General features: G+C 34.7%; 1 protein-coding gene and 1 long non-coding RNA gene across 2 annotated transcripts; one reads left to right on the top strand and one right to left on the bottom strand.

The window, feature by feature from the left end:
• Window positions 1-893: 893 nt before the first annotated feature.
• Window positions 894-22,518, bottom strand: LOC137387778 (ran guanine nucleotide release factor-like). The gene is made up of 5 exons (XM_068074292.1): window positions 22,264-22,518; window positions 3,656-3,772; window positions 2,939-3,037; window positions 1,710-1,862; window positions 894-1,087 (listed from the first exon to the last, which is right to left on the bottom strand). The coding sequence occupies exons 1-5, from the start codon at window positions 22,329-22,331 to the stop codon at window positions 970-972; spliced, it is 555 nt and encodes a 184-aa protein (XP_067930393.1). The 5' UTR covers window positions 22,332-22,518; the 3' UTR covers window positions 894-969.
• LOC137387640 (uncharacterized) lies at window positions 18,550-20,933 on the top strand. Its single transcript, XR_010977929.1, has 2 exons — window positions 18,550-19,207; window positions 20,325-20,933. It is a non-coding gene; the product is annotated as an uncharacterized lncRNA (long non-coding RNA).
• Window positions 22,519-23,006: the final 488 nt, after the last annotated feature.

The following is a 23,006-nucleotide window of genomic DNA, read 5'->3' as shown; positions in this document are numbered from 1 at the left end:
GTCAACACACATCATTGCTGTGTTCTTAATATGGCTAATACCGCTGTTTATGTTCTACATATTGCAGCTATTAGTCTATCAATTACTGGATAAGTATATCATGCTAGTGAACTAACTAATTAACGCACTAATATATTAGTGTGTTGGTGCATTAATGCTTTATTGAACTGATGCATTACATGCCTATTACATTAGTGAGCTAAATACTAATATGCGAATGCACTAATTCTCTAGTTTGATAATGCAATAATTAGCTAATGAATTAGTATATTATTACAATTTTTTGCTATTTCATTAGTGTATCAATCTCCTTGTGTACTATTTCATTAGTGCATCAATGCACTAGTGTGCTATTGCACTAGTGTATTAATGCACTGTGTGTTATTACATTAGTGTATTAATGCATTATTAATTATTAGTGTATTAATGCACTGTGATATTGCATTAGTGCATTAATGCACTTGTGCTATTGCATTAGTGTATTAATGCACTTGTGTGCTATTGCATTAGTGTATCAATGCTCTGGTGTGCTATTGCATTAGCGTATTAGTGCCCTGGTGTGCTATTGCATTAGTGTTTTAATGCTCTGGTGTGCTATTGCGTTAGTGTATTAATGCTCTGGTGTGCTATTGCATTAGTGTATTAATGGTCTGGTGTGCTACTGAATTAGTGTATTAATGCTCTGTGTGCTATTACATTAGTGTATTTATGTACTGTGTGCTATTGCATTAGTGTATCGATGCACTTGTGTCCTATTGTATTAGTGTATTAATGCACTATGTGCTATTGCATCAGTGTATTAATGCACTTATGTGCTAATACATTAGTGTATTAATGCACTTGTGTGCTATTACATCAGCATAGATACATACATCTATTTTCGTAGAAATGCATTTTCACAACACCTGATTTATTTATAACACCGAAAGAATATTGGAATATAGAGAATAGAGATCCAGTATATGAAAATCAACCAAACAAGCCATTATTTACAATAGTGAGGGACTTGACAGTCTGTAGAAAGTGATCCTCTGTCCAGGCAGACTCGCTAGTAGAAGTATTGGCATCGCTGCTGCTGCTCTCTGCACTGTAAACATCAGGAGACACACAGACAGATGGATTGCAAAGGTGAGGGATATATACGATGAGTACATGCAAATCAACTAACAAGTAATACCATTGAAATACTATTTTTCAAAATTGTATATATACCACATAAACAGTCCATTTACATTCATCTTTACTCAACAAAATATATTATCTATTATTAATAATTATTAATATATTCTATTTTATTAAATAACATGATATATTATTATTAATTTATTATTGTTAAACTTACAGATAAATGATATACTGACTGCCTCAATAGAGACAAATGCTTCATTGTCTAATAAAACCACAATTTATATCAGTTTTTATGAACAGCAATTAGTGTAGTTTTAGTGTAGTAGCAATTCGTTAACAGTGTTTTCTGGCAGCAATATAAGATTACAAATGAGAACTGTTTAATTAGCCGAATAAGTCTGATGTAAGCTTCATAGCTAATTTCATATTGATCAGATTCAATAATTGTTCCTCGTAATTCTATTTAATTGTGTACAACGTATATAAGACATGATAAGTAGATTGGGGTGGGACTAGGGCTTCTACAAGTTTTGATGTAAAGAGCACGCCTAGATTTAAGAACAAAAGCTAACTAGACATACCTGATATGAAGAGGATTATTGAAGGTAAGGAGAATATCAGATGTAAACTGGGGGAGCCTAAGAAGGGCCATATGAACTTCTACTGTGTTTCTGGCAGTGTCCTTGAACTTGCTCACTGACTGTATGCCTTTCATGAGCCGACAACTCTTACAACTACAAAATCGGTAACTCATTTGCACTCAGCCTATGCACTTCATCAAATAGATGGGCAAGCTTGTAACAAAAGCTTTTCAGAAAAAATGGCTACCTACTCTTCCTTAATAAATCTTCCAAATATACTATGATAAAAAAATATACTATAATACAACAATACGCTATAATATACTATAATAATAATATAATATTTTATGATATACTAAAATATAATATGATAATATAATATACTATAATATACTATGATAATATAATATACTATAATATATTATGACCTTATAACTGTCCAATTATGTACACTCATCATATACACTTGTGATGTCACAATTATGTACCTAGCATAAAGTTAATCATAGAGCAATCCCGGAGGCTCACTGAAATCATAGCCTAATCAGTAGTCTATCGATTGTTTTGGACAGAAAATATGGGATAAACATCATGGAAGATGCTGAACTTTGGCTTTCTGGGTAGTTTGACCTCAATGCTGTAAATGAGACTTGATAGTAGCAGTTTACAAATTTTGTGAAAATGATTAGGGAAAAAATAGCTTAATTTTAATTGGAAACAAGTCCCTTGATAAATTTTTTTAATCATTTGGCACAGTTGCGCGAGCAGTAGCCTAGATAACTGACAAATGCTAATTATGGTTTTTAATTATATACATTGTAGATGACGAACAACTCAACTAATTAAAAAATGACCTTGCGAAAATTGATCTCCATTGCTTTTTCCCAGATTACAGGTTTGAGCTTCCTAAATAAATATTGTCAGAGGTTTCCATTTTTAATGCACCCAATTATACATAGATTGACCAAAAACATCCTTCTTGCTATACATAAACAAGCCTATCATGAAAATGATTCGCCTAATTGTTGTGTCTTTGAAGGCTAATGTGGTTCAAATCTTTATTTAGTGACCACAGCATCGTCCGTGCCCCAACAGTAAATATATCAAAGTTCAGTTGTAAATAGGCTGAGGATGTCGGATACGTCAAAAAATTCAAATGTTTTTAAAAATTGTGAAATTTTAAGAAAAAAAGATCTTTATTAAGCTGAGGCATAAATTGCAGCACATACCAAGAGGCAGATAAAGAAGACAACTCCAGAGGCTGGTTACAGAGACTATTGACATCCAAATCTGCATTATTTGTGTCGACTAAATCTTTGAAGTATATCCTAAAGGAGGGTGAAAGAAATAGTAAGTAATGTACATTCTCAGCACAGCCAGTAAATTAGTGTCTAACAAACACACTGAAAGACATGTTTGAAATGGGTAGCTGGAGTCATAGCAACCTAAATATACACTAGTATGTTCAAGCTAGCATTTCAAAATAAGTTAATTGAAAAGGTGTATGAGAAAACACAATCAAAACATCAATATCATTACGGCTAACACCAACATAATTGGGAATTGACTATTTAAGAGTGGAAATACGCAAAAAAATTACAAATATGAAGGAGGCATACCTACTAACTAAAAACCAAACCCATACAGAAAACAAACGGAAGAAAATAAGTGAATGTGTAAAAAGATAAGAGAGACTGAAGATAGAGAGAGTAAGAAGATAGAACAAAGGAAAACGAAACGATGGGAGACTGGAGGGCGAAGACAGAGAACAGGGAATGAGGGTGAGGAGAAAAAGAGGTCAAGAGAGAGAAGAGAGGATGACAAGAGAAAACGAAAAAAGATAACGAGAGAGAGAAATATAAAGAGTGAGGAAAAACAGTGAGGTGAGGGCATGGGGAAAGAGAACGACGAGAGAGGATAAAAGTAACATAGGAAAAGACTCCAACCTGAGTGCCTGATCATCATCTTCCGATTCCTCATACTCCATCACTTCAATAATGATACTCTGGTCAGTACATGTATGAGCAAACACTTCCTGATTATCTGGAATCTCACGCAGGTCACTGGAAACGCAAGTAGATAAAACCAGGTTATACCCAACTGACTGACAATGTGCCATGCGCTAATTTATCTAGCAACTTTACCGTTCTTTATTTTTAGTGACTTCAAAACTACTTTGCCAAATATCACATATGACTCAAAACATGTAAGTTTATGGTACTAATCTATCCTCGTAGCAGCAATGAACTGTTGGGCATCAGAAGCAGTGAATCTATACAACTGATGTCAGCTGACGTGCAACCAGTGGCATGAGTTCACAACATAAACTCAGAGTCAACACTTAATCTTGCAAACAGGCCTACACCCGTCGCCTCAACATCTAATTTTGTAATACCCTGGAGTCCACTTCAGAAGTCCAGGCTACCCCTCTAGGGCATAAAGAGATAAACCGGAGCAGATAAAAACAATACATATGTTTTTTTTCAGATCTATATCCAGTGCCCAAAGCTGGCCCCTTAAAAACAGGAAAAGTAAGAGAGGTTGAAAACTCTTATGGACTGACACTCCGAGAAAGCTACATCAACAGGTTGAGACAGCACACAGGGGGGGGGGGGGGCTCGACCAGCCAGTCGCCCAGCTGAGAAGAAGAAAGGGAAGAAAAGCAAGAAACCAAAAGCTTCTGAGTCATCAGATACAGAACCAGAAATAGTCTCCTGACCTATCAGATGAGGAGGCTGATGTTACTCAAATTCCTACGTAAGAGTTGGTGACTATGTGTTGGTCAAACAGTAAAACATGTGTATACGGTAAAACACGAAACTAATACAAGAAATATGTATCGGTAGTGGCTATGATAGGTGATGGAGATGTTTGTAAGCTTCCTGAAGAGAGTAAATATTCCCCAGAATATTTACTCTGAAATATTCTGGGGAATATTTCAGAGTAAATATCCTTCCCCCAGCAAATATTCTACAACTGAAGAAGATTCGGTTGGTGGCTCTGAAGTTATGAGAGTTCTCCCACAACCAATTGTAGGTGATCATTTTGTAAAATTCCTTGAAGATGTTGATGCCAACTAAACTATCCATAAATGACAGTCATCGTTTTGTTACACAAAGTTATTTCACGGACACGCAGAATTCTTATAGTTTATCTGCTTACTAACTTGCAAAAAACAGGGGTACCCGTCATAGAAGGTTGACTTGCAACAAAGTTCACATTACAGCTATTTGGTATCAAAAGATTCACCATGTCTTATTCTGCTGTGTTGTAGGTGCAAAATATGTGGAAATATGATTACAAGCACAAAAACGAACAGTTAATCGCAGCCATCATGAAGACGCTGTAGTTTGGAATCCCTTTATTTAGACAACGTACTCAACGTGGTTTTTGTTTTAACACATGAATTGAAACGCCAATAAAAGGCTCAAAATAAAATGTTTTGTAGCACTAGTTTATGGCAAACACTTCAGGTTTTATCAGAAAGCCCTTATTAAATATCGATGCTCGCTAATTTACAGTTTCGTTTCAGCTTGGTCTAATCATCTAGTCATATTCTGATCATGGGACTCATACTTCCTGCCGAATAAGGCGAACAATTTTTGCAGCATGTTTAGATTATCATAGGTGACCAACAGGCTCTTCATGTTAAGCGGAGGATGATTTGCAGTCCTTCGAGCTAAGGTTAACAAATTAAGTTAATTTTTAGGCTAGGTTTTGAGATATCAGTGCTCAAACCGACAGCATTACAATGATGATGATGAAATATATGCGTACGGATAATAGACATGGTTTTATTTAATGCGTGAAGTATATTTGTGAAAATATTTCGATGAATGGGGTTGCATGAAAGTGTAAACAGAAGCACATCGTGTTCAACTATGTCCCATATGAGCGGTTTTGGAAAGGGATTCCAACCTACAGCGTTTTCGTGATGGCTGCGATTAACTGTTAGTTTTTGAGAGTTTGTAATCATATTTTCAAATATTTTGCACCTATAACACAGCAGAGAACACATAGTGAACCTTTTGATACCAACTAACTGTAATGTGAATTTTGTTGCATGCCAACCTATAACAAACATCACAAGTTTTTAACTCTCGTGCATCTCAATGTTTTATGTACACTGTTACCAATAGTTACATAGATGTTGCATAAAAGTTTTTGTTAGTTTGAAATTCAACTTGTTACGTAGAAAGAAGACTTCAGTTCCGCTAATTGCTCACTTTTCTGAAAACCGCAGGGAAGGTACTTCTTGGTGACTTTTTGTGTAATTTTATTGGTGGCGTAATTTCATCATTTTACATTCAGTTTTTTTGTTACTGAGTGTGTGGCTCTTGCTTACTTGGCTACTAACTTTTTATGTTACTTTGATATCGTGTGTTCTCATGAAAATGTGCAGTTATATGACTAAGATTCATTAACATGCATGAAAAACATAAATTTGGTTGTGAGTATTTCAATACAGCTCAAATTCAAGTTTTGCTCACGTGCCCCATGTATGATCAACCTGTCCCCCACTAATGCTCAACCAACCCCTTGTGCGATCAATCAGCCCCGATTTTTTCAGGCCACCTTTTTTATCACGGTTTGGTGTCAGTTGATCCTTAACATCTATGACTTCAATGGTGGCTAGGCACATATACTCTGCATCTTTTCCCCAATTTTGAAGTCGTTTGATCCACTGAATGTGAATTTATCAGGACTTTATCAAAACAGCGCTCAACCTGCCCCGGTCTTCTCTACAAGTGAGTTATCTGATCCTCGACCATATTAGCAACTTTCCACAAACTGTGAAAGCGTTTAAAACAGCATAATTCCTTTTGAACTGTATATCATACTGAAACTCTAAAAGCGCACAACACAATACAAAACAGAAATCAAGAGTAAAATGTTTTTACTCTGTCTCAAAGAAGTGATGTTATAGAGGTAACCGAAGAAACATAATGATTGCAGAACATGAAATCTGATGAATTGTGTATAAATTTGTTACGACAAGAAAAACAAACAGTTTAGCGTAAAGATCTTGTTGCTGAGAATAAGAAGCTTTTTAGCTTTGTCAAAGTTGGATGCTTCCATATCAAAAATGTCAATCAGTGTGTCATTACAAGCTAAAGTTCTGTTAGCAGCCATTAGTTATTTTTCCGTCAGTTAAAAGCTAGCCTACATTAAAACCTCTACTTGAACTCTACTCGAATTATTTGAACGTCAGTTTGATATTCTTTAATTTTTACGAACCCATAAAAGCAAGTGATCAGTAAAAAAGTGCCAACAAAAATGTACTAATAATGACTAGGTTACATGAACAACAATTAATAATAATGATTAGGTTACATTAACAACAATTAATAATAATAATAATGACTAGGTTACATTAACAACAACTAATTCCTTCATTGTTTCTGTTCTTATCGAAATCCATTTTTCAATTTCAAAGCTTTTCGTTTTTTCGGTAAAACTTTGAAAGCAACACCAACGAAATAATTGATCACTGTATTAGGCTAATAGTAGCTCCTTGTTCAACGCAGTCTTGATACTTTGATGTATGTGAAAAATGGTTTCCATTAATGATGGTATATGAACGACTAGTTTAAGGCTAAAAGTTGTGCTTAGTACCCATCCGACTACAGAGTTTACAACTATTAGTGCAACAAAATGCAAGACGTAAAAGTTGACTAGTTGAGTAGTGTAGAAAATGAGTTGAGGTCAGGAGTTGAGGATTGAACAGCTAGAAGATGTTTGTTCCAACAATAGCAATAATCAGAGCACAACTTGTCGAGAAAACGATGCAAATGTTTTTGCTAAAAAAATGATATTTTTGGTTCTGCATGTATTATAAGTATGATTTGTTTATGTTACTTGTTCTTGAATATGTATTTGTAGAATTTGGTAGATTATTAATGTATATTTTATAAATTTGCAGATTTATAGCATATGATTTGATAGCATCCTAGCGGTTGTCTCAACACGGCTTACAATGGATCGACGCTCATAAATCATTTTCTATTGCACATAAAAAACCAAGTTCGGCTGCAAACTGTGATAACCATGTCAATAAATGCAATGAGCTTTTATGCAACAAATATGCTAAATATAGTTACAAAATAAAAAATATCTCTAAATTTAGAATGAAATAAAAAATTATAACTCCAACAAATTTCAAAGCATTTTACTCATCATACCTTAATATGTAGGAATTACACTTTCATTCATTTTTTGCATTTAATAGTTATTGTAACTACATTTACTTTTAGCCTAGTGTCATATTCCTACTAATTGATGAAATAAAACGCACGCGCGCACGCACACACACACATCCGAGAAATGCAGAAAGAAATTCCAGCAAAATAATCGGTAAAATGAGTGATGGTTCCGAAAAAGTCCATTGTCGAATGACTACGCACAGTAGACCATAGTGTAAAAAGCGTTCAGATATCCAATGCAGGGAGACATGCTGAACTGACAAGTAGACAAGGTGAGCGAACGCTATATATGGAAGAAGAACTTCTGGCATAGAAGTTGACCTTAAAAAGATGACCGACTATTTGATGATATTGACAGGACCTTTTACGAAATATATATATAAATATAAGATAGCAGTGAACCAATCATGTTTAGTTTGAGATTAATTGTGTAAAAAATTAAAAGAACATTTACATAAGAGGATGACTTTAACTAAGTTATGTAGCAAACTTGCGTAAAATTTACAAAAAAGACTTTCCACCACTGAAGCGAAGGAACAACTCCTCATTAAATGATGGTGACACTGAGAAGGGCCGAAGAAAGGATCGGAGCAAAGGCTAGAACTACACTATCGAGTCAATAGGAGCTTATTTGTCTAACTAAAGAATTCAAATTATGATGTGTTCCAACGGCTAACAAAGAATGAAATAAATGCAAGCTAAAATACACCCGCTAAAAGAACTATGAGGCACCCGCTACCTTGGACTTACAAGAAGAAAATCCTCTGAACTTCAAGAAAGAGTATTCGTTGGTTCCTTGTTTTATTATCAACTCTTTTCCCATAGTAATTAATGTGTTATAAAAATAAAGCAACATTTTTATATTCTGCATTTACTTGTAAATAGCGTTTGTTTTTTTGAAAAGTAAATGCCATTTTGACCTACAAATTTAAACTATTCGTAACCACCAATCATGTTGTGTTTGCTTCTGCTCGCTTATATAAACAGTTGTTTTTGCATTTGAGGAGCAGTCAAAACTTGGCTAGTATGGTGAGGCATACTATGATATCACAATAAATTTATTTAAGTTCAACACATCTTCTTTTGTAACTTAGACAGCTTGGCTTAAAAAGTGTGCTAGTTTATACACAGTCTGCTATCGGCTGTTATAGAGTGATTTATCGGCTCTTATTGGAGTTGCATTGTTATATACACAGTCTGCTATCGGCTGTTATAGAGTGATTTATCGGCTCTTATTGGAGTTGCATTGTTATATATACAGTCTGCTATCGGCTGTAATATATAGTCTGTATTATCGGCTCTTATTGGAGTTGCATTGTTATATATACAATCTGCTATCGGCTGTAACATATAGTCTGTATTATCGGCTATTTTGCTGGAATTGCACTGGTATATATACAGTCTGCTATTGGCTGTGTGATAGCGAGTCTGTATTAACGGCTTTTACGCTGGCAGTGACGGAAGTATAGTTAAATTGGAGGTGCCTAAGCCTGAGTGGAAAAGTGAGAGGGGATGCAACTCGGTCCAAGGCATTTGCACTGAGCTCCTAGAAATGGTGGTAAAAAACGGCGTATTTTATTGCGTTCACCATGGCATTGAAATTGTTTTTTCTAACCAACTATGCTACTCACAGGCTAGCCATAATTTGAGATATATTGAGCAAAAATTCAATACACGTGGAGTCTATTGAAAGTACAATAGTCAATATAGCAAGTAAATCTTATGCCTAATGCCGTAATTGAAAATCCAAATGTACATTGTCATTAAATTGGCTATCGTTGACTGCTGGATTAACTGCATGGTTGTTACATGTTCGCATGCTGGCGTAACCAACATTATTCTAGTTATTTCTGAATTCTGAACTCAAATTAACATTTCTGCTCATCTCATGTACCATTTTCATTATACTTCAAGTTCAAATTTGTAGTTTGTCATTCCAGAATTAAACAGAATAGTTCAAAATATAGAGGGAAAGTTACCAATGACTGAGTGAGTAGCAGGCGATATATTTTTAAAACTATATCATGAAATAAAAATTATTTATATATATTTATGTATTATATAATTAGATAAATATATTTATTGACTTATTACAAATTTTAAATTACACATAATTTTATACCGTTATCATAGTTTATCTATATTGTTATATAATATTACGTACAATTAACAATACTACTGCGTAGGCCTACTACCAATCATATAAAAACCCCCACAGGGATAGTCAATGAGCATCACGTGAGCAGGGTTTAATGATCGAGCTCTGTTGAGATGAACCCAAACACGGCATTCGAACAAAGAAATATATGTTGAATAAAACCCCTTGTAAACTTACAAATATTATGAATAAGTGGTTATTTTACTGATCTGTTGGTTTCATTTTGTTGTCAAATAAATATAATTGCCCAATATTGTCACCGTTATGATCAGTTAGTTGTCATTCACAAGCATTCATGATATTAATAGTCGCCATTGTGAGATAGTCTAAATTTGCTTTTAGATTTAGAGTATGAAAACTACACTGCACCGCTTTGCCTGCTGTCCCATCTTATTGACCGGGTCAAACAATATGACAACGATGAAAGACTGTGTCATTTTATATTAGAGGTGGCAAAATATTAATAAAAAAAACAGAACAAAGGACATTGTTCGGGTGATTTCGGATAAATTATATTTAACTTAAAGTATATAACTACGACTCCTAAAAATTTCAAAATTGAGAAAAATAGGTAATTGGAAATGTTTTATTTTCCATGGATCCATTTTTTTGTTTAGGTATTATTATCCCTACACTGTAGAAATTCAAGGCCCGCTATTGTGAACCACAGGGGTCTACTGACTGAATGAGCTAATGACACGATAACAGCGAATTGTGTTTTCAAAAACCTAACAGGGCAATGCAACTGCCCCGCGAGAACTGTGTTAGCCCTGAAACCTAGGCTAGCACAATCCTAACAGAGCTCGATCATTAAACCCCGCCCATATGATAGCCGTCACCTATTCTTGTGGGTGTTTATATCATTGGTACTACATACAATACATAAGTGATAAATATACAACTACTAGCTGTGCAACCCGGCATTGCCCGGGTAATAGAAGTCTCTGGACAGAAAATTGATCTGTATTTAACATAACAACATTTGCCATTCTAACTTTCAAACTACTGTACATATTATGAGAAAAGTGATTTGTCTTATAAAAAATGATAAGTAGAGAGAGCTACTCGCTATTAGCCTTCGTGCTATTAGCCAGTACATTTAATAATGTGAGCTAACAGCTTCTTGTGACGTTATGCTATGACCCACGTCGTACGCAAAGCCGTTAGGTATTTGCTCTCATATAATGACTTATATTGACAACCTAGCAATTCAATTTCTGTGGTCTAGTGGGTAGGGCGTCCAACTGGTGCACGGCAGAGTTCGAGATCGAATCTTCTTCGGTATGGAATCTTTATTCAAGGTTTTGGGATCTATAGCCAGAATGCGTACCAACATATCCACAAACATACTTTGAGAAATATATACAATGAAACTCGGCTAACTCGACCTTCACGGGACCGAGAGAAAGTGTTCGAGTTATCAGAGCGTTCAAGTTATGAGACCACTGTCACAAGTGCATGTATTTATCAGTACATATACAAGCTATATATAAATCAAAAGCATTGATTGCTTGTTGCAAGTTAAGGGGCCGCTCGTGTAATGTTTTAACAATTTATATCAGAAAGTATAAATATTTTCCTATTATTTGAGATTTGTTTGTTTGTTTTAGGTGATGTGACTGCCAGGATGTTTTCAGATTAAAATAGGCAAAACCTGATCGCGGTTGAAATGCTAAGAAAAAAAGATATACTTTTCTTTTGAGCGTTTTACCTAAAACCGATTTTGCCGATTATTCTTTAAGTGTATCTGAAGGTTACCTCGTTTCTCCTTGCTTTCGAAAGGCTATCCCCAAATGGATGTTTGGGAAAATTTGATTTCTTCGCAAACCCTTAGAAAAGTCGTTAACGAAAACATTTTGCCGATAGTGGTAATAATGACGCCTAAGAACTACTAAAAGTTGATGCTTATCTCTATGGCTTGGAATAAAGTGATATTCTAAAGCGATAACAACTGTCTTGGTAGCCGGTGGGCAAAAAACTGTTCGAGTTAACAAAGTTGAGGTCGAATTATCTAAAGCAATTTATCACTGCGTGGGAACGAACCAAACAAATCTGTTTGAGTTTACCATGTGTTCGAGCTACCCGAGGGCGAGTTCTCCGAGTTTCACTGTATATAGATTATAATATTTTATCATGTCTTATTTTATTAGTTAGTGCTAATCACAATGTAATAATTATAATAATTTATTTAATTACATTGACATTTACTATATTTAATGATATTTATTTTATTGTAAAATGTGTATTATACTATATTATTAACTTAATATATATTAAACTTAAAGATGTGGTTGCGTCAAAAAGGTCGATTTAATGAAATTAAGACCAATAAAAAGCTGAAACATCAGCTACAACTTGATGTCGTTTTTGTCTTTGTAAACCAATCCTGACCAGAGATATACGCGTTTGAATGAGGCCATCTTTTAAAAAGCTCACATTCCAGCGGGTGCTTCATTCGTGACGTAACTAGTGATACATCTGAAAAGAGTCCACGAGCGATAAATATAAGGTTGTTTCATTAGCCAATCATCAGCACGAAATTTTTATATAGGTCGTAATAAATGTTATCACTCGTAAAACGCGTTGTTTGTGATCTCAAATTTAGGGATTTTACTCTATTATTTAATCGCATGGACATCGATATTTACTAAATTAATTAACATCGTTACTTTAATGGATTACTCGATCGACACGTTTTATTGACGAACAACAGAATTGTAAAGTTACTGCGAAGGTGACTCCGGGTTTTCTGGGCATCAAGTGGTTAATGTGCTACGGAGAAAAATAGGAGAATGTAGGTAAATTTATCTTTTACTTTGAGTCTCCTATAGACATACTGTTGAGTTTACATCCAGATTATATTTCCCTGTTTGAGGTTATAATGTAATTTCCTGCGCGTGTGAGATACGTATGTACAGTGAGTTCTTGACGGCTCGTTTTTAATCCATAGCATCTAGCAATACAATGGCTTAGATTGATGAATATACTAAAGGTAATATTTTTAGTACTCATTAATACATGTACTAATTAATAAAATTATAACTTCTTGCTATCACTAATCATCGTTTTATTATTTTTTATCGGTTCACCTAGCTATATTTGCTTCAAATTTTCTGTGGCAGTTTTATCTAGTAAATTAGATTTATGATTTGACTTTAGATGTTCACTTCTCACTTGTAGAAAGTGAAGAAAATCGATTGATCAATGCAAATGTTTATTTTCCAGAACCAAAGCTTCGAATCATTGGCTTGGCATACTTATGCTTTTGTTAAACATTTATTCATTTTTAAAACTACACTCACAATCTATCTAACTCCCAATTTGAAAGCTTTCAGTAGATACGCGTTAGAATGACATATCTATGAATGACATATATTTATTGCATTTGTTTTACTGATTACAGGATGTTTATGTGGTCCCACCAGCCGAAGCAGCTTTGTCAGTGTGGAAACTGCCATAAATGGGAAAGAGAGACTTGAATGTGTGATGCATAAACCATGATGCTTTGTTTGAGTTTGCTGTAGATGAATTTGTCTTATTGTATCAGCTGAAACTATGTGAGAGTCCACGACTTGATGGATATTTTTAATAAAAGCTTTATGCCGAGATGAAAATTTTTTTGCTTGTAAAAATAATATTGTTGAAGATAATGCAAAACATGATTTGCAGAACATTGAATATATCATAGCCCCGTTGAGACCTGTGTTGAGATCTTTTCTGATAGATGGATTTATGAAGAGCAACCAGAGCGGCATGGACAGTTTAGTAATTTGTTTAGTAATTGAATCCACTAATCAAATGTGAGCAGTGAATTTTTTTCTACACATTGATACCAATAATGACTCGATAACATTGACAGTCGACTACACATACAATGTACACGACTTTTAGGGATGTAGTTGGTTTTGCCACATATTTTTTTCAAAGACAAAGTTTGCTTATTTTACTTACGGTAGTAAGAAACTAGTTTTCGGTGTGGGCAATATACAGCCCCTCCCCAGGAAAGGTGACGGGCATAATGTGGGCGGGGCTTTTGGGGGGCTGTATATCGTTAGTGTGGGTAGCGACGGAACTGTGTTGATACAAAGACCTTATTTTACATAGCTTGCTTGACAGAATTAACATAGACCGGTAGAATTGGTAGTCGGTACTAAGATGTTTACACAGCATTTAGAAGAAGCTAATATGACAAGTTTTTAATTTTTCTTGTTTGAGGCCTTTAAGACATTGGTAATAATGTATCTGTAGCTGGATTAAAAATTTTATTCTAGCCAACATGAGCAAATACAAGATGAAATATATGCCAATAGAGCTGCGTAGGACTAGACTTTTATCGCAATAGCCGATGTGAATACGAGAAATAGAGACAGGTTGTATCAGGCGTTACATCATTTTGGGCAAGTCTGGGCATGTTTTTTGGCCTGAGCGTTTTTTACTGCGATCGAATTTTTTTCGATTTTAATCTTCATTCATTAATCTTTAATATCTGGACAATGAGATTGCCTAACTTAACAAATAACATATCAACTGATAGACAAAGAAAAATACTTTCTTTTAAAATCAACTTAAATTTGACGTAACCACATCTTTAAATATATGTAGGACTATGATATTAAAATTAAATAGTTTATAATAGCAATAAATCATATAAAGTAATACATCTTCATAGTTTATAAAAGCATGCAACATGCAAAATATTAATTCGAAAATTTCTAATTGAAATACTACTGGTAGCAATATTGATAATTTAATTAATTGATATAACATTATAAATCATATTGATTGGTAAATGAAATGCTGCCGCAATATTGTTGGGTATTTTATGTCTAATATTGCAGTGCCTAGTAGCTGCTATGCTCCAGGTTGCTCAAATAGAAGTCGTAATGGTAACCATAACTATCACCGATTTCCCAAAACAGAGGAGCTCAATGGCCACGCGAGATGTCGTCCCAAGAGTCTAAATTAACTGAAACAGAGGTGATCAAAAATGTCTATTAAAGATGTGATTGCGTCAAAAAGGTCGATTTAGTGAAATTAAGACCAATAAAAGGCTAAAGCATCAGCTACAATTTGATGTCATTTTTGTCTTTGTAGACTAACCCTGTCCAGAGATATAAGCAATTGAACGAGGCCATCTTTTAACAAAGCTCACATTCCAGCGGGTCCTTCACTCGTGACATGACGAATGATACATGTGAAAAGAGTCCCCGAGCGATAAATATAAGATCATTTCATTAGCCAATCTTCAGCATGAAATTTTTATATAGGTCATATTAAATATTATCACTCGTAAAACGGGTTGTCTGTGATTTTGAAGGTTCAGGCTATTAGGGATCCCACTCTATTACTAGTTAGTCACGTGCGTTGACTAGTAGTAGATTCTACTAGCAACGTGCATCGACATCGATATTTAATTGACATCGTTAATTTACTGAATTACTGCACCAACACGTTTTATTGACGAACAACAGAATTGTAACAATGCGAAGGTGACTCAACGTTTTCTGAGCGTCAGGTGAATAAAGATCGGGGCAGACCGATTATGGTTAGAGCTGACGAGCGTCAACCGCGTCATGCTGCAGAGAAAGATGGGAGAATGGAGGTAAATTTATCTTTAACGATGAGTATTCTTCTCATGTATTCTAAAAAAATGGTAATAATTTTAATACTCATGAATACATGTACTAATAAGTAAAATTATAACTTTTTGCTATCACGAATCATCGTTTTACAACTTTTTATCATTTCATCTAGCTATAAAAATTTTTTGGCATTTTTAGCTAGTAAATTTGATTTATGATTAAAACTTATGTTCATTTCTCACTTGTAGAAAGTGAGGAACATCAATTGATCAATGCTCATTTTTAACTCTCAGAAACAAATCTTCAAATTGTTAGCTTTGCGTATTTATGCTTTTGTTAAAAATTTATTCAATTTGAAAATTACACTCGCAATCTATCTAACTCTCAAATTTAAGGCTTTCTGTAGATACGTGTTAGAACGACGTATATATGAATGAAAGTTGTTTTATTGTTACAGGATGTTCATGTTGTTCACTAGGGGAGCAGTCGTGTCGGTCTGGAAACTGCCATAAATGGGAAAGAGAGACACGAATGTGTGCTGCACAAACCATAATATGTTTTGTTTGAATTTGCTGCAGTAGAATAATTTGTCCTATTATATGAGATGAAATTATGTGAATGGCCATGACTTGGATGATTTAATAAAAAATTTATGCTGTGACGAAAAATTGTTTGGCTTGTAAAAATTATACAATAAAATAATATCGTTGAAGACAATGCAAAACATGATTTGCAGAACATATTGAATACATCAGAGCCTTGTTGCCATCTGTGCTGAAATCTTCTCTAATGGATGGATTTATGAGGTGTAATCCGAGTTGTATTGGCAGGTACTTTTGCATAGTTCGACACAATTCCAACGAACTAAATATTAAGTTGAAAAGACTTTATGCTCCACCGTACTAAGAGAAAACAGGTGAGTCCACAGACCGCCAACCAGGTGCAAGAACCGCTTTGGTAATCCTTTGCCAGAATAGGTTTGTTAATCTATTTCAACGAAATTGACGTTGTTTTGCATACAATATTTCGGTCAACTCATCAAATCATTCGTTTTGTGCCTGAATTAACTAATCGAATGTATCCACTCTCACTCTTCCACTCAGGCCTAAGCTACTATAACCAAACATTAGTTCCTGCTTGGCCTGGTTCGGGGGTGCCCTGATTTTACTTCAATTATGCGGAATAACTTATGCAAAAATAAATTGATTGATACTACATGTATATACAGTCATAATTCATTTTACGAGTGTCCCGACATACGAGAAACCTGAAATACGAGCCATACGATACAAGTTTTAGAACTAACATAAAAGCAATGTCTGAGATACGAGCACCCGAGTCAGTGGCCAAGTATGTCAGAGGTGTTTTATGAGAACAGCATCACTCTGTATCTTTCAACTGCTCAGGTTATACGTTTGCATCGTGTTTTTCAGCAAAGAATTGTGTAAATTAAAAGTACTGTGCATAGACCAAAAGTTAACTGGTACAATGATGGGCAATGCAAAGAAAAAGCAAATGATAAGATATGATATTAAACGTGAAATTATTGAAAAATATAAGAGAAGTGTACGCGTGATTGAGCTGGCTCGCCAATATGACAGATATACATCCACAATATGCACAATTATCAAACAGAAGAATATTAAGGGCATAAAGCCTGCAAAAGGACTGACCACAGTTTTCGAACGGCATAGCGATCTTTACGACGAGATGAGGACACAGCTCATGTTTTGGATAAAAGACAAACAATTAGCCGGCGACAGCACAACTGAAACAATACGATGTGAAAAGGCTGACGATATCTATCATGACTATAAAAATTGACATTCGGACATGTTGGCTAGTGGTCGTGAATTCACTCTTTTTGACGACACCTGTGTTCATCCTTTACGCAACATGTTGAAAGGGTGACAAAGGCAAGCGTCCTTAGATAAGTTTCTCTTAAAACGACCGGCTGATCATGAGAGCAAAGCAAAGGAAAAGTTAACTAAGCTGGGAGAAGAAATTTAAAACTATGAACGCCTTTTAACAAGTTAATTTCGTCACAAACAAATTTTACTTACGTTAAGCTTAAATTAAAAGTTTGCTTTTAAGTCTGTGCATCCATCACAATCCAAATTTATCAAAGTCAAATGCTGGTATGAAAGATAAATTTTCTCTCCCTCTTTGGCAAACGTTAGCCTTAGCTGCTAGTGTATGTATTTCATTTTAAATTTTAATTAATCATATTTTCTTGCATTATTTTTATTTGTTTTTTTGAAAGTATGTGGTAAGTTAGGACAATTATCAACATGTTTTTCTGTTACAATATCTTCTTTTATGTGTTTTTGTTTGTGTGTTTCATAGTATGGAAACCAATCAATATATATTTAATTGTTCTATATATAAATAAACTGCACCAACATGCGAGTAAATTGACATACGAGCTCAGTCCCAGAACGTATTAAGCTCGCAAGTTGAAGTATATGGCGCCTTACAGTGCCTCGCCTTGCGCGTTCACAACTCGAGTTGTACAACTCGAGTTGCACAACTCGAGTTGTGAACACGCAACGCGACTTTTCAAAAGTAAGGTGCAATATATCGGTATTACGGTAGCATAACCGTAGATCTAGTTATATTAACAAGGGTACATCAATAGGCACCCGTTAGCTAATAGAAATTAAACTGTATGTACTGTAAAACTAGAGCTAATAGCGAATTATTAGAATTATACTGTGCCGAGTTTGCAACTCGAGTTGTACAACTCGAGTTGTGCAACTCGAGTTGTACAACTCGAGTTATATTTACAAACTCGAGTTGTACAACTCGAGTTGTGCAACTCGAGTTGTACAACTCGAGTTGCAAACTCGGCACAGTATAATTCTAATAATTCGCTATTAGCTTTAGTTTTACAGTACATACATATAGTCTGGTGGCCACAGGGCATTTTTGTGTCGTTTTTTTGCCAAGGTGGCACGACAATGGGGTATAACGAATCTTAGATTTAATGGATAGAATAAAACATCTCCTAACTTTTTTATTATACCTACCGGAATTATTCTTGTCAAGCAGTGATTATTTGCCATTAAAAGATGGGTAGAAATGCATAAATGAGATTTCCCTTGCGCCATGCGCAATTAGCCAAATCAGCTAGGTAAACATAAATCTATGCATTTGTTTAATACGGGGCGTATTTGCATTCACCGATAACATTTGTGCTCTTAGTCTGTTTCCGCTGTTCCGTGTTAAAAACTGCCGTATACGTTGGTTAGTAGTAGCGCAAATTTAGTTTCTTCTATTTAAATTGATTACCACAGCTAGCTATTATTAGTTACATAATTCATTATAATCAAGTTTTACATGCTAAGAAGTCAACAAAGTTTTACTAACGGAAAAAAGCGATAATCCAAAGTTTTTATGAGATGTAGAGCACCATCTACAAACAGTCAGATCGCAGCTCGCAGTGTTAGTCGTATGTAAATGCCACACTGAATGCTTGAGGAAGATTGCTAGTGACTCGAATTAACAAAGAGCTTCTCAAGTTGCAAAGAATCTCAAACCCCTGAAAAAAATAAGGTGAGATGATAGCAAACTCATTTGCTTAATATTTATGAATAATTAATCAAAGATTAAATGCATTGCTTTATTGAAAATCTTGCGTTTCCTTCACTGTGTACTGTAGTCAGTTGGATCAATGAGTGATAGGTGTTGATTATAATGAATCAAACTCTCAAGTCAAACTTCTCAGTCCAGATTTTACATATTGGTTACAAACTATACAATAAACTAATCTCTGTCGTAGGTATTGTTGCTGTGTCTTCAGACACTCACTGTTTCATACACTCAATAGCTTAACTCAATTTGTTTAATTTTTAGGCTAAAACGGTAGCACTACATAACATTATAAGCTACTTATATTACTTATACTTACTTATACTAGAATACCTAGATTGGGTATTTTTTTAATAAACCAGTAATACTGGACTATTTGTAATATAGAATGCCTCTGCTGATTTTTATTAAGACTTAGCTCGCCTATTTACAAAATTGGAGACTGTATTGCTCTTTGAAACGTCAAACCAATATCAACACAAAGTGTAGTACCTTTATGCAAATGTATGATTGTTATTTAACTGATGGTTTGGTTAGTTTTAAGTTACTATATTGTGTCACGCAGAACTTATCAGTACTGTATTATTGTGTTATTACCCTATATTCTATTGTATTGTATTATAATAGCTGTATTATGTTGTATTGAACTGATTTGAATTGTGCTATAGGACTGATATGTTGCATTATGTTGTGTCATATTATATATATTAATACATATTTTGTTGTATTTTAATCAATTGTATTATATTGTATTGTTATAGCACTCACATATCAATTATTACCTTACAGAAGTATGCGATGTATGAGTTAACTAATTATTGTTGTGGTTAAAGCTAAAGGGGGTACATCTATTACTTTTATGTAGGGCTATGCACATTGCGTACACGTTCAAATCAGTATTGTAGCTCTTCCTATTTTCAAGTTTTAAATTTATTGCTACATGCTTTGATAGATCGTTTTTCGGGTAGGTTATGATCGATAGATATTGCACCATAAATGTATGTCAGCTCTTATATGTCTATATGATCATTTTGTATTTTGAACTCATTGTCTGTAATGGATGCGATTCTTTACATTGTAGTCGGCCGCCAGGGACTTGATATGACAAACATTTCTCGCCATCACCTTAGCCACTGATCTGCCAGAAACCCTCTTCATACTCGTTACATTGATACCTGTACAACTACTGATTGACAGGCTATACTGTATACCTCATTTGGTACACTGGTTGTGACGCAGACTAACTAACAAATCTAATGTAAACTTAATCTTTTAAATAAAATTATTATTATTAAAATTCTTTTTTATTTAACTGACATCAATATGCGAAATTTCTGGCTTAGCTTTAGATTTATTGTACTGGTAGCATGTTAAAACTATGCAGTATTTTGAAACCATGTATGGTTGAAATTTTGAATGTAACCAGTATGATGGAATGTGTGGTGCAGTATGTTCGATGACAACCAACTTTCTGGATGATTAATTAATATCATGTCTTTGTATGGGTATCTTAGTACTTATGATGACTAGTATGAAGACTATGAAGACTAGTATGATTATTATATAGCATGTTTACCAAAGTACATAGTCTGTTTATCATGATACATCAAAAACTGTTAATTGTTTCTAGAAAGCATATTGCAAAGTATTTAATAAAACTATTACATAATTATAATCTTAAAGCTCATCATCACTGTCTAATTGATTACCATCCTCAATCTCGTCAGTCATTTCATTACTGCACTCTACACAGCCGCATAGACTTGCAAACTCTTTTTTTTGCATGAGCAACTGGTCCATTGGACAAGCTGCCTAGGAATAGCTCTTTGCTCATCAGGAAAGCATTGCCCAGAAATCTCATCATCATCTTTACTCCAGACATGGTTTGTGGGATCTGGGGGCACCATTAATGGTTGAATTTTCCACTGCTGTATTGCTGCTTAGTAATTGACCCTCATTAAATGCCGACGGAGAGAACCCTCTTGGTGGAAGGTTTTTTTCATAAGATGTCCTTGATGAGAACAACCTGTATCTGGCGTCGGCTTCACATGTAGAATCAGACTTGCCATAAAGATGCAGTGTTGAACGTGTTAGTGCGTTGAACAACCTTTTATCTAATATAATGTAGTAGTTGATTATATTGAATTATGTAATCCATGACAGCTAGCTTTGGAAATCGGTATAATTAGTAAATTAAAGTTTTCGATCATTACTCCAAACGCCGGCGGTCGCTTGATGAGACAGGAAACTGACAACAAACCTAATTGATATCGGGGTAATTTATTACCCCCGTACTACAACATGAGGTAAATGTTGGTCTACGGCTCTGATTAGCTGGTCCGACTGACTGCACACGGCGTAAGAAAAAATTTATTTTTGTATAACTACTCACCATTTAATGGCAAATTACTCTTAGCTTATCAACTAAAATAGCGGTAGGAAACTAAATTAGTAATGAATAAATTAGAAACATGTTAAAAGTGTCAAGTTACCATAGACCCCATCTTCTGCCACCTGTTGACACGATAATGCCCTGTGGCCACCAGACTAATAGTTTAATTTCTATTAGCTAACGGGTGCCTATTGATATACTAGTTAATATAACCAGATCTACGGTTATTCTACCGTAATACCAATATATTGCACCTTACTTTTGAAAAGTCGTGTTGCGCGTTCACAACTCGAGTTGTGCAACTCGAGTTGATCAACTCGAGTTGCGAACACGCAACGCGAGGCACTGTAAGGCGCCATAGAAGTATGACTGTACACGTGTTCTTATCTACTATAAACTACGTATGTAATATTTATTACAAATTTATATACGGCAGAATATAAAAACAAATCGCAAAAGTAATGCATGCGCATAAGTACATTGTATATAAATTTCCTCAAGAAAACAAAAGAACCATTAAATGAACAAATAAAGGGATGTTGTGTAATTTGACAATCTTAGCAGATGTATGTTTGATACATAACACAATACAAAATACTACAACTTTTATAATAATTGTTTAAATTACCTCACATCAACACGTGGTTCGGGCAATTTTGCAGTTAAAGCACCACCAAATAGATCGACAGATGACATTATATTCAACGCATTCGCAAGCTTGCGGAATTCGCTAAGAACCAGAAATATAGACTATGCGTGTTAACTTTATTGTTATTTGTGTAGCATGTATGTACGTACGTACAAATGTACGTACTTGTACAGGACACTTAAAATTAAAAATTGCAAGACTTAATGCCGCCAGCTCCTATTAGTGTTCATATGGCGAAACTGGATTCGCTAATAATAGTCTACAGGATTTTGGGAGGATGATTCAATTCTATTTCATCGCGGCAAATCAAAGTTGCGCGCATACATTTCACGAAGCTACTTGACGGCTTATTTTGCATGTATCAATCAATGAAATCCAATGTGTTGCCTGAATTTATATAACACTATTTCTACTATTATCACATTCTATATGCGTCTTTTGTTGCACATATGTAGTATCAATTTTATTGTATTTTTTAAAAAGTACTTTTTATTGACGGAAACTTTATATACGAGTGGTATCCAGATCTAGGCTAGCAATGTTACTTGAAACGGGCAATACAATAGGGTGTGTCGAGAGGAGGTGGAATAAGAGAACCTTTTAACCTCAATTTATGACCTCATAACAACAGAAGAGAAAATTTATAAGTTTGTAATCGTCCCAGCAGCCATATTTTAGTATAAAATTGTGTTATGTGGGATTTGGGAGGAATCGTTATACAC

Source organism: Watersipora subatra, chromosome 2 (genome assembly GCF_963576615.1).
Source record: "Watersipora subatra chromosome 2, tzWatSuba1.1, whole genome shotgun sequence".
In the NCBI taxonomy this organism is placed as follows: Eukaryota; Metazoa; Bryozoa; class Gymnolaemata; order Cheilostomatida; family Watersiporidae; genus Watersipora; species Watersipora subatra.
This window is presented reverse-complemented; position numbering and strand designations above follow the sequence as displayed.